The sequence below is a fragment of the Babylonia areolata genome, chromosome 8, assembly GCF_041734735.1.
Source record: "Babylonia areolata isolate BAREFJ2019XMU chromosome 8, ASM4173473v1, whole genome shotgun sequence".
NCBI classification, from domain to species: Eukaryota; Metazoa; Mollusca; class Gastropoda; order Neogastropoda; family Buccinidae; genus Babylonia; species Babylonia areolata.
Genome location: NC_134883.1, coordinates 31,057,662 through 31,072,661, shown reverse-complemented (window position 1 = coordinate 31,072,661; position 15,000 = coordinate 31,057,662). Strand labels below are relative to the sequence as shown.

Genomic DNA, 15,000 nt, shown 5'->3' with positions numbered 1-15,000 from the left:
GTATACCATACTGAGTGAACGTGGGTGTTGCAGCCCACGAACGCAGAAGAAGAAGATCATAGTATTATTATAATAATTATATCACATCATATTGTATTCTTTTATATTGTGTTGTTTTATATTGTTTTATGTTGCATTGCATTACTTTTTTTTTTTTTTGGTAACAAGAGATTTATCTATCTCTCAGCTCTCCCTGCGTCGCCGCAATGCAACAACGCCTTTCTGTTCTATTTTATTCTTCTTTTAGTTGTTACTTTTCTGTTTACAAGTCCATTTCTTTTGCTATCCAGGCGTATCCAAAGTATTCAAACATGCAAAATCTCGGGGGAGGGGCAGGGGTGGGGTGGGGTGGGGGGGGGGGTCTAAATCGCATGCATTTCGAGTGTAACCGACCCCATAAAGTATATCACCCACCAGAGCTGCGTGGAGTAATAATAATTTTTATTTTTATATAGCGCTGTAATACAAGCATAAGCAAGCTCTAAGCGCTTTACAATCCAGTACCTAAAGTGAAGCAAGAAAGCATATAAAAAGTAGTGGAAACATAAAACACTATCAGTAATATTATATATATATAAAAAAAAAAACAGTGCATAAAACTCACAAAGTAACATACTCTCAATACTACAACTGTTACATTCCAACACTCACACAACACACACACACACACACACACACACACACACACACACACACATGATTAAACGGCTGAGATAATAGCAATTTTCACTTACAATACATACGTGTAAAAAGGAGCATAGTTTTAATCTGCATGCCATAGATTTTGTAAAAAATTGTAAAATAAAGTTTTGGATAGAAAAGGTGAAAGGGGTAAAAATCGGGTCATTCTCCCTTTCGAACCACACCACCACCATCCATCTACCCACCCCCATTCTCTCTACTCACCAATCACACACACTCACATTGCCATGGACCTGGGACAACAGCACTATTCGAGTTATGACAAGTATTTTTTTAAAGAAATAAGTTTTAAGATTTGCTTTAAAGGTAGATATATGAGTTGTTTGTCTGAGAGCAATAGGCAGAGAATTCCAGGTTGCTGGGGCGAAGACGGAAAATGACCTCTTTCCAAATAACTCGTCAGCTCATTCTATTGTCTCGTGACTATTTGGACACCAGGTGCGAGAGGTGCCAGGAGTTAAGATATTCCGCTTCGAGGCGGCGCTGTACTTTGGCAACGTACACAACTTCAGGAACTGTCTGGAGACTGAGACGGGTCTTTACACGAAGGAACTTAAACGTGCGAAGAACGACGGAAAGGATCTTTCGCATGAAAAGGTGACTGTTAAGATATATGCACACAGGCACAATAAAAAAAAGTGTTTGTGTACATGCGTGCGTGTGTGTGTGTATGTGTGTGTGCTTGTGTGTGTGTGTGTGTGTGTGTGTGTGTGTGCGTGCGTGTGTGTGTGTATATATATGTATGCGTGTGTTTGTGTATGTGTGTGTGTGTCTGTATCTGTGTGTGTGTGTGTCTGTGTGAGCATGTGTGTGTGTTTGTGTGTAAGTCTGTGCGTGCTTGTGTGTGTGTGTGTGCATGTGTGTGTGCATGTGTGTGTGTGTATATATATATATATATATGTGTGTGTGTGTGTGTTTGTGTGTGTGTGCATGTGTGTGTGTATATATATATATATATGTGTGTGTGTGTGTGTGTGTGTGTGTGTGTCAATGTGTATTCGTATACCGATGTGAATTGGATGAGGACAGAAAGGGCTTCTGTTCTGGAAGTGTTCATTAAGTTGAAGAGGAATGACAAAATCTTCTGTTCATTGTCATTTTGAAAAGGAAAAATAGCACTGAGACAGATCCCCCTCCCCAGTACCTATAGATCAAAGGATGACTCCTTTTAAAGGGGTTATCACAACTGCAATCATAAAACAGGATAGGAAAAACCAGACAGTGTCAGGACGGATTCATGTGTGTATGATAGTCATCAGTCGTGTCCGACTATATAATATATATACAGAGAGAGAGAGAGAGAGAAGAGAGAGAGAAGAGCCTGTTGCATAAAGTGATTTTGTTTCTGCTTTTTCTTTTGTTTCTTCAAAAAGAACACGGAATGTTGTCGCAGAAACTCATTTTGATAGAACCTCTACCTTTTTTTTTTCTTTCTTTCTTTTTCTTTCTTTTTTTTTTTTTTTTTTTTTTTTTCTTTGTTTTATTTCGTTTTGTTTTATTTCATGACAATGTGAATAATTGAGCCATTCCACGTCAAAGACTGTTATAATATTTATATGAAAGGAAAGGAAGGCCTACTGCACACGTTTACCCAACAGCTTCTTAAACAAGTGCAAAGGAAAGCTGTCGCATAAATTGTTTTTTTTTTTCATAATTCCAGATGGCACACACACACGGACTCTTTCCTTCTGATAATAAGATTAATTAGATTACGAATAATAAAATCCATCAATGATAATGTTTGTTTGTATGATAGTCAGTCGTGTTTGACTGTGACCATCAGAACAGCAAAGGAGGAGGTAACTGCTGTCCCAACTATCTGGGCTAGAATTTGATTATAGTGGAGAGTGTCTTGCCCAAGTTACATCCCCAATCTCGCGGTCAATAGGGTTTTAGGACAATCGCCGTTGGGATGGTTCCCAAAAGCCAACTAGCCCCCAAGGCTGCATTACTGAGAGCCAGTGCAGTTTTGCCTCCTAGTTTGAGAGTCATAGTCCTTCACAAAAGACAATGCTGTAAATGATCTCCCATTGCAATGGAGAAACCATTGATAATACACCTCTCACTTTGCGTCGCTACACTACAGCGCCACCCATTTTTTTGTATTTCTTCCTGCGTGCAGTTTTGTTTGATTTTCCTATCGAAGTGGGTTTTTCTACAGAATTTTGCCATGAGCAAACCTTTTGTTGCCGTGGGTTCTTTTACGTGCGCTAAGTGCATGCTGCACACGGGACCTCGGTTTATCGTCTCATCCGAATGACTAGCGTCCAGACCACCACTCAAGGTCTAGTGGAGGGGGAGAAAATATCGGCGGCTGAGCCGTGATTCGAATCAGCGCGCTCAGATTCTCTCGCTTCCTAGGCGGACGCGTTACCTCTAGGCCATCACTCCGCTGAATTCATTGAATTCACTGTCCCAATGTTATGGGGCCTTTAGCCTTTACCCATAATCCATGTACGGCCCAACACTCAGCTTATATCACAGATAGACATAAGTTTACAGTTGGGCCAACAGCAAAAACGAGGGCTGTATTATCAATGGTTTCTCTATTGCAGTGGGAAGTCATTTACAGCTTAGTCTTTTGTGAAGGACTATGACTCTCAAACTAGGAGGCAAAATTGCACTGGCTCTCAAGTGCTGCAGCCTTGGGGAGGGTGATTGAGGGCGTGGGGGGCTGGGGGGGGGGGTAGATGGGCTTTGAGAACCATCCCCAACGCCGACTGTCCTAAAACCCTCTTGGCCGAGAGAGTGGGGATGTAACTTGGGCAAGACACTCTCCGGGATAATCAAATTCTAGCCCAGATAGTCGTGACAGCAGTTGCCTCCTCTGCTGTTCTGATGGTCGTTGTCGAGCACGACTGAATATCATTCATAAACCATGTCAAAACATCCTCAGCTCCGCTGCACGGTGTAAAAACCGACGAGTAAATCATGCATTTAAACAGAACGAAAGCCCAGGACTTCCGACCAAGACCCTGAATGGCTATCAAGTTCTGGATGAGGGCGGTCCCCACTCGGCCTTGCCTCCCGTTAGCACCATCGTGCTGGATGGATCTGTTCTGCAGGCGTTGGATTCCCTGACGCTCTCGGTGTTGATAAAAGTGCGTGCGTGCGTGCGTGCGTGTGTGTGTGTGTGTGTGTGTGTGTGTGAGTGTATGTTGGTGAGTGATGGTGTTGTGTGTGTGTGTGTGTGTGTGTGTGTGTGTGTGTGTGTGTGTGTGTGTGAATGTGCTGATTCAGAGAGAGAGAGAGAGAGAGTTTAATTTGAAGCCCAGCTGGCTCTTTCTTGTAATTCTACTGGTTGACCAGTTAGTTTATTTTATTTCGTTTATATTCTTCTTTTTCTTTTTAATTTTTTTTATGCTAATTGAGGAGAGAGGAACAGAGAGATGATTTAAAGCATGGGTGGGGTGGGGGAGATGATGGAGTTTCGTCTAACATCACAATAATGTGGATAGACGTTAAGCAAAAGAACGAACACACACACACACACACACACACACACACACACACACACACACACACACACACACAGCTCGGACCTCGAAATAATGAACTCAGCACGTGATTCGCGTTTTCTTTTCTTTCTTCAGTGTGTGAAGGGACCGTTGCTGCAAACGAGAGAAAGAGAGGGAGAGAGAAAGAAGGGGGGGGGGAGGGAAGAAATAGGCCTCTGGATAAGTTTCCCATATAAATGCCATTGCCCCTCATAGAAGGGGCATGTACATGATGATTTAACAAAAACAACAATAATACTCAGCCATGTCATCAATAAACAAACCCAGGTTAAGTGTTTTAAAAAGACACATGATTTGATCGCAGTCTCAACGCTTAAAAATAGGTAGACATCCTTATACATCGCGAAAAACATACACATGCCTGGATGCCATTAATACAGCTGACCTAAGCTGACTGTGAAATTCATAGAATTCAAGGCGAAATAAAAAATACTTTGCTCCAAAATCATTCAGGATAGGACTCCTTAGGAAAGGACGCCCATTTCTTTATTTTTGGAGAGACTGAGAGTGTTTTGTGCTTCTATATAATATATTCAAGGATGCCACTACCAGCCTATCAACGGTCTAGTAAATATTGGCAGCTTATCAAGAATGCAAATCAATATCTGTCTCCTGTACTCTGTCCCTTGTTCTTCTCTCTGTTCTGCATCTTCTGTTGTTCGTTCTAACGTCTCTCTCTCTCAATCTTTAGTATTTCTGTAAGAATAAGGTATTGTTGTTGTTTAACTTGGTATTGATTCTTTATTGAATTCACGTCTTTTCTTTAGATCATGAATGTGCATCTCTCCCCAAATTTTCAGGCCGAAGTCTAACATTAATCACATGTCCCACTTCTACGTATCTCGTTTCTATCTCTTCTACATCTCTCAAGCGTTCAGCGATAAAGAGTTGGCAATTATTGTCAATTCACATTTGAAGTAAAAATATGTATTCCCGTAGTTTAATTGTAAAGAGCAATGTTATCCGCATTGTTAAATGTGATAACGTATATGTGCCAGTGTTATTGCTGTGGATTTGAGTGGTAGTGAAGCACGGTGTGGCTTTAGGTGCATGTTTGGGTTATAGTTCTTTGTTGCTCTTGGAGCATTTTTTAGTTTATATATATATGTGTGTGTGTGTGTGTGTGTGTGTGTGTGTGTGTGTGTGTGTGTGTGTGTGTGTGCATTCACTGACGTGTGCCAAGACTCGATAACTATATACACATATTAGATCTGGTGGTTCTGTTCAAATCAGATCACTCAGCTTCTTAGCCCAGCCGACCGCAAGGGGCCATTTCAGGGCTGAATACTCGGTATTTCGTAAAACCAACTGAAGGGCATCCAAACTAATGCTGAACTACGATTTTACGGGCCTGCTGTTTCAGATCATAAAAGACTACAAAGAAGTTGGGATTCATGTCTTTCTGGCAGAATGCAAGCGTGAGTATATTTATTTCCCTTAGGAACACAAACACATTCTCTTTCTTTGTCTCTCTGTCTCTCTCTCTCTCTGTATCTCTATCTGTCTCTCTGTCTCTGTCCCTGTCTCTCTGTCTCTCTCTGTCTCTCTGTCTCTCTGAGAGAGACAAATATGATGTGTTAAAACCTTGGTATTATCACATTATTGACTCACTGTCTTTTCCTTTTGAGATCATGAATGTGCATCTGCACCCCAAATGTTTACAGGCCGGAAGGTCTAACATTAATCAAATGAGTCCTTGAGTCTCTCTCTCTCTCTCTCTCTCTCTCTCTCTCAAGCGTTCAGCGATAAAGAGTTGCAATTACTTTGCTCTTCAGCATTGGAAAGAGAAAAATTGTATTCCCGTAGTTATTGTTAAAGAGCAATGTTATCCGCATTGTTAAATGTGAGACGATATATGTGCCAGTGTTATTGCGTGTGGATTTGTGAGTGGTTATGTGCGGGCGCGGTGTGGGCTTTGGTGAGCATGTTTGGGTTTATAGTTGTTTGTCTGCTCTTGGAGAGGTGTTTAAGTTTCAAGCCTTTTTTCTTTTTTTTTCTTCTTTTTTTTATAATCGGTACTGTGTCAGTATACTGAGACATGGAATTTCAGATGTTTGGTAAGTGGGTGTGGTCGCATATGCACAGGCTTTTGTTAGAATTTCCATTAGTGTCATTAGTGCAAAGAATTGCTGATTCTTTTCAACAGGACTGGTCAGGTATATCAAATTCCGGTGACCGTTCGTACATTTAAGTCACTGTTACAGCTAGAACCTTACTTAACACGGTTAACAATAGACAAATCACAGGAAAAGTTTATACTTACTAAACTGATTTCAAAATAATGAACGATATAATGATAACGATATGCCCTTTTTTTAAACAAAATACTGACTGAACTTCATTTTCTGCTACAGTGTGGTGTCCACAGACCTTTAAGAGAGGTACAGATTTCTAAACATGGCAGTTTAGAGGAGACCGTCATGTAGAACTGGCTCCATTTATTTATTTAAAAATAATTTTAAAAAAATTAAAAAAACCACGAAGTTTCAGTTTCGGTTTTCCAGAGAGGCGTCACTGCGTTCTGGCAAATTCATATACGCTGCACCACATCTGCCTGATAGCAGCATAACCCAGCTAGTCAGGGCTTGAGTGCATGCCAATATATCTATGTACCTATCGGAGTGGACTTCGTCTACAGAATTCTACCGGAGGACAACACTTTCGTTGCCATGAGTTCTTTTTCAGTGCGCCAGGTGCGTGCTGGCACACAGGACCTCGGTTTATCGTCTCGTTCGAATGACTAGACGCTCAGTTTGATTTTCCAGTCAACTGAAATTATGCTAAAGGGCGAGAGCACGAATGGAACCCATGCCCTCACGGACACTGTACTGGAAGATAAGCGTCTTGACCATTCTGCCACCTTCCTCAGTTATAAGAATCGAAGAAATGAGCGAAACAAGAGACAGTGTTGCTGTGTAGCCGGGTGTACATATTCTCTGCATTCAAAAAAAAAGGGGGGGGGGGGCTGAAGAACTCCTCGAAGCATTTTTTTTTTTTTAAGTTAAAGCAAATAACTCTTATTACTTTGATTTCGATAATTATCCTGGGTTGAAACATTTGGTATTGTTTCATTTATTTAGTCCTTGTCTCCGAGGCTCTGCGATCATGTGTGTACGTGTCCACTTCAAATGCTTACGGGCCCGGCTGGAGGTCTAACATTAAAATTCCTTGAGTCCTTTGAATCCTCCCCTGTGTGTGCATGTGTGTGTGTGTGTGTGTGTGTGTGTGTGTGTGCGTGCGTGCGTGCGTACATACATACACTGGAAAAATCAGTTCACTTTTAGTGTTAAAAGATTAAGAACCGTACTTAAAAGAATACAGCAAATACACAACACAGGAAAGCACTGACCATGTTACGAATCAGCGCCCATGACTTACAAATCGAACAGGGAAGATATAAAAATACACCGAAAGAACAAAGACTGTGTGATACTTGTAACAGTTTAGAAGATGAGATTCACCTTTTAGACAATTGTGTAAAGTACAATACTTACAGACACAGATTCCTAATCGATGTATGTCGTCCAAATGCAAAGCCTAGAGAACTGATCCTTCTAACAGAATGCAGCCAAGGCTGGCGAAATTTGTTCATGAATGTTTCTCTTCTTAATATGCTCATGTTTATGTTTCATTGTGTCTTATAAACTTTAAGGTTTTATGACAATAAAAAGTATTCTATTCTATTCTATTCTACATACATACATACAAGTTTCGAAGTGTTGCAGCCACCATATTGGCTCGGCTTGAGACATCCGGGTTCTACGATCACGTGGATCGGAGTCACGTGTGCGACACCATTCACCATGCCGTCGGTCAGGCGCTGCAGCAGCTGCATACGTCACACCAACAGGTCAGTGATGCTTCTTCTTCTTCTTTGACTTTGTAAACGGAGTCATTAGAGTGCAGCACAGAAGAACTTCTTCTTCTTCTTCTTCTTCTTTGTAAAGAGTCATTGGAGCGCCGCACAGAAATCTTCTTCTTCTTCTTCTTCTTCTTCTTCTTCTTTGTAAAGAGTCATTGGAGCGCCGCACAGAAATCTTCTTCTTCGTTGTCGTCATCGTCTTATAATAGTTATTATTCATCTTGTTAACCTTGTAAACTGACATTCAGCAGAGAATTCTTCTTCTTCTTCTTTGACTTTGTGAAGAGTCATTAGAGCGCAGCACAGAAGAACTTCTTCTTCTTCTTCTTCTTCTTCTCTTCTTCTTCTTCTTCTTCTTCTTCTTCTTCTTCTTCTTCTCAGCATAATTTTCATCATATTCTTCTTTTCTTCTTCTTCTTCTTCTTCTTCTTCTTCTTCTTCTTCTTCTTCTACGTCGTCGTCAGTCGTCGTCGTCTTCTTCTGCTGCTTCTTCGATCGTTTTCGTCTTCGTCTTGGCTTCAAGTTGTAAACAGGCAATGGATTGCCGAACAGAACTGTTCACCTGCTGTCACCTGGTTATATGAGCAATGTTAACAGCGCTGTTTTTTCCTGACGTCAAGAACATTCCGTAAAATCATATTCTTCTTCTTCTTCTTCTTCTTCTTCTTCTCACCATCATCATCATCATCAGTAGTAGTAGTAGGAAAAGTAGAAGTAGTGAAATTGTTCTTTTTCTTATTCTTATTGTCATCATCATTATTACCATCATATTATTATTGTCATTATCAGTATCATTATCATGCAGACTGAGGATGTGCGTGCATCATTTAATATCATGGAACAGAACTTCTGCAACAAGCTTTTTGCTTTGCGCTTTGTTGTTGTTGTTGTTTTTAATACTGAAGCTGTTGTGCAAATGTGTGTGGAACAACTCTTACGGAATTAGTTGCAACAGTCCGGGATCGTGGAACATCTCAACTTTTTATGCTGTCACTGAAAAAAATCATCCCTTTGAAAGAGTTTGTATAAAAATGAATTGCTGCAACAATTGTCCTTGCTGATTCTAAAGGAACAAGAGAGACCAGGCCTTCAAGACTCACTTGTGATAAATTAAGTCCCCTAGAATTAATTACAGAGTAATTCCCCTTTTTTACTATCTGCACCAAAACGTTTGCAAAATAAATAAAAATTCTATGCTTAGCAAAAGAAGTTCCTGTTTGAACAAAAAATGATAATAATGACTCCTCTTGTTGTTGTGTCAGAATATCAGATCAGAGTGCCAAGTTTAGAGAATGCAAAACATATAAATATAACAGTAAATGCAGTTTCCATATAATTAGGCTTCTTTTTTTATTTTTTTGTGCCCATCCCAGAGGTGCAATATTGTTTTAAACAAGATGACTGGAAAGAACTGAATTTTTCCTATTTTTATGCCAAATTTGGTGCCAACTGACAAAGTATTTGCAGAGAAAATGTCAATGTTAAAGTTTACCACGGACACACAGACACACAGACACACACACACACACGCACACACACACACTCACACACACACACACACACACACACACACAGACAACCGAACACTGGGTTAAAACATAGACTCACTTTGTTCACACAAGTGAGTCAAAAATGGATCGAAAGAGTTGTATCAAAATGAATTTCTGACACGTAATTCAATGTTGTTGTGTTGTTGTTGTTTTTTTATGAACTTTTCATACATCTTCATGTGTGTTTTTGTTGTTGTTTTTTTAATCTTTGAAAAGAAAAACCGTGTTGGTGAGTCGCAGATAACTAGTCGCCATTGCACGTATGCGTAATATAGGCCTATGATGGGTTTTTTTATGTTTATTACCATTCAGATTTGTAATTTCCCTGTTGTATGTGAAAGGCATTTTCAAAACAATCTCTTTAACAAGATCAAAAAATATGAGTTGCTTGTGTTGGTAACAGAATCATGTCATAAATGTGTGTGTGTGTGTGTGTGTGTGTGTGTGTTTCAGAGCGTGCCAGCGGAATAACACGGACTGGCCAGCGCCTCAGCTTCGTTTTTTGTTTTGTTTTGGGGTTTTTTTTCCTGCTGTTTTCTTCTTTTCACAATGACTATTACGCGCGCGCGTGCACTGACGCGCGTGTATGCGTGTGATTGTGTGAGTGGGGGTAGGGGTGAGGGTATATATATATATATATATATATATATATGTGTGTGTGTGTGTGTGTGTGTGTGTGTGTGTGTGCTGTTCACAGTAATGCAAGGAGATGATGGTGACTCAGTGTCAGTTCAAGTTCTTCGGAGTTGATTCTTTTCTTGATAGTTGTTACTTCTCTTTTGTAACATGAAAATTATGGAGCACTATGAATGATTGTTTCTTTACTGGAATTTTCTTGAGGTTTGTTGTTTCTTGCTAATGTTATGTTTAGGTTGTGAAGTGCCCTGTGCCTCTGTGAAGGAACAGTGTTAGTAGATCGAGGAGCATTTCGTTGTTATTATTATCATTATTATTAATACATGTATTACTGAGTAACTGGCGAAGAACTGATTTTTTTCCATATCAACTCACTCATTATGGTGTCTTCAATGGAGCGGCCTATAGCCTCAGTGAAACAAATTAAAAGAGACGGAGAATGACTGAGAAGTCATGGAGGACGGGGTTCCGGTGCCGCTTAATCATCAACCATTAATCAACCCCATTAATGTTTATTGGCGTAGGCCAATACACACTTATGACATTCATTCGTTCATTCTAAACTGTTTTCTGATTTGGGAAGAAAAAAAAAGGAGAAGAAGAAGAAGAAAAATCTGTGCTGGGGACTCAATGGAGTCGTACGACGTCAGTTGTCAGTTCATCTTGTGTGTTACATTGCGCGCGCACACACACACACACACACACACACACACACACACACACACCTCGTCAGTACTCGCGCCGGCGCGCGCGTGCACCGGCACGCACGCACGCACCACACACACATACACACACACCGTGACACACACACACACACAAACACACACACACTGGCACACACCGCGCGCGCGCACACACACACACACACACAATCTCCACATATATACCTACAACACACGCACGCAGTCACACACCACTCATATTCCTCGAACAAACAACCTCCCCCCCGCCCCGGTGACACATACACCATACACACAAACACCGTCCCTCAAGACTACCTACCTACTTTCCGACCCAACACACGCACACCACACACACACACACACACACACACACACACACACACACACACACACACAGCCGCTGACGTGACACCACTGACACACACACACACACACACACACACACACACACACACACACACACACACACACCGAAACAGACGCACTCCACAAAGCCACGCATCACCTCACCCACCCATACTGACTATAATCAGTCATCAGCTGTCACTGAAGCCCTGTCCTTTTTTGTTGTTTTTTGTTGTTTGTTGTTGTTGTTTTTCTGTCTTTCCGTTATACGACCAACATCGACTTGCCGATGACTCAATGGTGGTTGATGCACGCTGGATATTTTCGTGTCTCCAGAACCCACCGCGAACACTAAAACTGATGAAATCAGTACAGTAACGTGCTTATTTGATAACCGGCCTGCGTGTGAAAACACACGAAGGGGGTTCAGGCGCCGCTAGCAGGTCTGCACATAATTATGTTGCCCTAGGAGATCGGAAAAAATCTCCACCCTTTACGTCCTAGGCGCCGTTACGAGATTCGAACCCGGATCCTCCGACTGAAAGTCCAACCGCTTTAACCACTCGGCAGTTGCGCCCGTTGATTCTTTATTGCTGGGTATGTGTGAATGTGTGTCTTCATGTTTTACATTTATTTGCTTATTTATCATCATTGTTGTCTTATTTATTTATTATTTATTTAGTATTATTATTATTATCATTTTATTATTATTATCATTACTACTACCTTTTTTATCATAATTATTATTTATTTATTTATTTATGTAAGCTTATCTATTATTTATTCACCTTTTTTTTTCTTTTTCTTTTTCTCAAGGCCTGACTAAGCGCGTTGGGTTACGCTGCTGGTCAGGCATCTGCTTGGCAGATGTGGTGTAGCGTATATGGATTTGTCCGAACGCAGTGACGCCTCCTTGAGCTACTGAAACTGGTTTCAGTGTTTTTGTTTTTGTTTTAATTTCCACGCATTTTCCCTTTCGAGGGCTACTGAAGATGAAAAGAAAACCATTGTTTGCTGACTGTATTTCATTAACATCAAATATTCATTCATTGATCCATTCACGATGCAGTATTAAACATGTGCCTGTTTGGTTTGGTTTTGTTTTATCATGTGCCTGTACCACTGAGCATTGAGCTCGATGGCCTGTGCCCATCTTTAACAAATCTTCATTTCGAAAGAGTACCGAAAACATGGCTGTTCCAGGCTCGTTTCAAGCGGGTACCGCTGCTGTTCCTTCGTCACAAGTCGAAATCAGTGTTGCTTGCAGGTATTGTTTCAGTTTGAATAGATAAGCCAATGAGGTTTGGCTGGCAAGCTTAGATGCTACAACTTTGTGCTTGTGTCATTTTGTCGGTATCATTTGTCACAATCAATGGTAGTTGTAATGTATTGATGCAACAGCAAACGGGAACTGGCTGATGATGTTTTCAGGAAGTGTCAGAGCATGCTTGTTGATCTAAACAGTATATTACATTACTGTGTGCTGCACATCCACATATGCAAAAAATAAATAAATAAATAAATAAGAGAGAATGGGCGTCTGGTCTGATTTCGCATAATCCGTACGTGCTGGTAAGATGAATAGAAACCAAACAGATAATGATATTATCTAAACAGACTAACTGCAGATACAGATGGAATAGAATGAATTAAAAAAACAACAACAAAAAACGAACTCTCTTTCTCTCTGTCTCTGTCTGTCTGTCTGTCTGTCTGTCTGTCTCTCTCTCTCTCTCTCTCTCTCTCTCTCTCTCTCTCTCTCTCTCTCTCTCTCTCTCTCTCTCTCTCTCTGTGTCACACACACACACACACACACACACACACATGCGCTTGCACACACACACAGGGACACACAAACTAAGTGATAAAGCAGATGCTTCAATCTGTACAATTTGACAGGCATTCAGGCTCTTCACTCCACAAATGCATATGTGCGCACATACCCAGGCCCCACCCTACACACACACACACAAACCCACAAACACACACACACACACACACACACATACACACACACACACACACACACACATTGACACACACACACACACACACACACACACACACACACACACACACACACAATGTTGCAGTGGGTTCCTTGAGATCACAAATTGCATGCTGCACACAGGTCCTCAGTTTCTCATCCAAATGACAAGTGTCCAGACCACCACTCAAGGTCTAGTGGATGGGAAGAAAACTGGCAAATGAAAGATTTGATCCAGTGTCTTCAGATTCTCTCACTTCCTAGGCAGATGCATTACCACTAGCCCAACATGTGCCCACCCAAGGGCTGCTGCGTATTTGAGAGAGAAGGCTGAAGAGGGGAAGCCAATCCAGTGCAAAATAATGGGAAGGTAATGCGCAGGCCCTGCTTTACTTGGCTGAAAATGCTGGAGGAAAGCTGTCTCTGCATCAAAGCAAATTGTGCCTAGTATTTTTGGTTTGTGATCTTGGTAGTCTGTTGTGTCAGATGACGACATCTCTGCGCTTCTCATTTGATGTGGACTGACATGTGGCTATTGGCCCACAGTTTGGATAGATCTGCATGGGGGTCCACAGTGAGGGCAGGGAAACTATGTTGGCACTTTGGGCTTTGCTGCTGCTGCCCTCTTTTTGTGGGCCTCAGTGACACTGCTGCAGTGGATCTTCTCAGAGCTGTTGAGTGCTGCTTACTTTGTCTTGTTGTGTGATCAGTGAGGCAATCAAACCCAGCAGATTGTGGGGCTACCTTTTTTTTCTTTTTTTTCAGGGTTTTTTTTTTTCTTTTTCTTTTTGTTAATTTTAATCAAGAAGCTTGATCAGTCATCTCCTGTTGAACTATGGTCAAAGGCCTTGGTTTGGTAAGGTCAATAAATGCTGAGTTAAGAGGTTTCCTTTGCTGACAGCATTTTGCTTGGAGATCTATGGCTCTTGTCACTGACTAAGAGCAAATGTATGACATGACGTGGACGGTGTAGCAGCACTGGGATTCTGGATTCTGGATGCACATGAATTGCCAGACCATTGTGACGGGCGCAATAGCCGAGTGGTTAAAGCGTTGGACTGTCAATCTGAGGGTCCCAGGTTCGAATCACGGTGACGGCGCCTGGTGGGTAAAGGATGGAGATTTTTACGATCTCCCAGGTCAACATATGTGCAGACCTGCTAGTGCCTGAACCTCCTTCGTGTGTATATGCAAGCAGAAGATCAAATACGCACGTTAAAGATCCTGTAATCCATGTCAGCGTTCGGTGGGTTATGGAAACAAGAACATACCCAGCATGCACACCCCCGAAAGCGGAGTATGGCTGCCTACATGGCGGGGTAAAAACTGTCATACACGTAAAAGCCCACTCGTGTGCATACGAGTGAACACAGAAGAAGAAGAAGCAGCCAGACCATTGTAATCAGGAAAAGAGGACTTGAACAGAGACCCTACCAGCCGTACTCAGAAGGGGGATGTCATGGTCGTTATGATCTCAGCAATCACCTTTGTTCTTGAAGAAGGGTAACTATTTTATGTTTGGCATGCCACACCTTCCCAGTAGAGACAAAGGAGGTGAATGTAGATGGAGTGATAAGACTGGTTTCCCGGCCTTGATCACAACCTGCTGGCATGGAATCAGCAATCTAAGCAGTGGTAAGTTTGCTTAGCAGTAAATTTTATTTTTCTAAGACTGCTAATTTACGCACACACACGAATGGGGGGGAGGGGGAGGCAT

General features: G+C 41.5%; 2 protein-coding genes and 1 long non-coding RNA gene across 3 annotated transcripts in view; all 3 read left to right on the top strand.

Annotated features, from left to right (window-relative positions):
• Positions 1-3,616, top strand: part of LOC143285269 (pendrin-like) — a 28,712-nt gene extending 25,096 nt beyond the window's left edge. The window contains exons 9-10 of the mRNA XM_076592527.1: positions 1,141-1,299; positions 3,599-3,616. Of these exons, the coding sequence (XP_076448642.1) occupies positions 1,141-1,299; positions 3,599-3,616 (177 nt within the window). The remainder of the gene's footprint in view (positions 1-1,140; positions 1,300-3,598) is intronic.
• A 120-nt stretch (positions 3,617-3,736) lies between these two features.
• Positions 3,737-8,012, top strand: LOC143285239 (uncharacterized). Its single transcript, XR_013055678.1, has 3 exons — positions 3,737-3,803; positions 5,584-5,638; positions 7,946-8,012. It is a non-coding gene; the product is annotated as an uncharacterized LOC143285239 (long non-coding RNA).
• Positions 8,013-12,052: 4,040 nt separating this feature from the next.
• Positions 12,053-15,000, top strand: part of LOC143284738 (copine-8-like) — a 41,582-nt gene continuing 38,634 nt past the window's right edge. Inside the window, exon 1 of the mRNA XM_076591698.1 lies at positions 12,053-12,563. Coding sequence (XP_076447813.1) covers positions 12,487-12,563 — 77 coding nt within the window. The 5' untranslated portion in view covers positions 12,053-12,486. The remainder of the gene's footprint in view (positions 12,564-15,000) is intronic.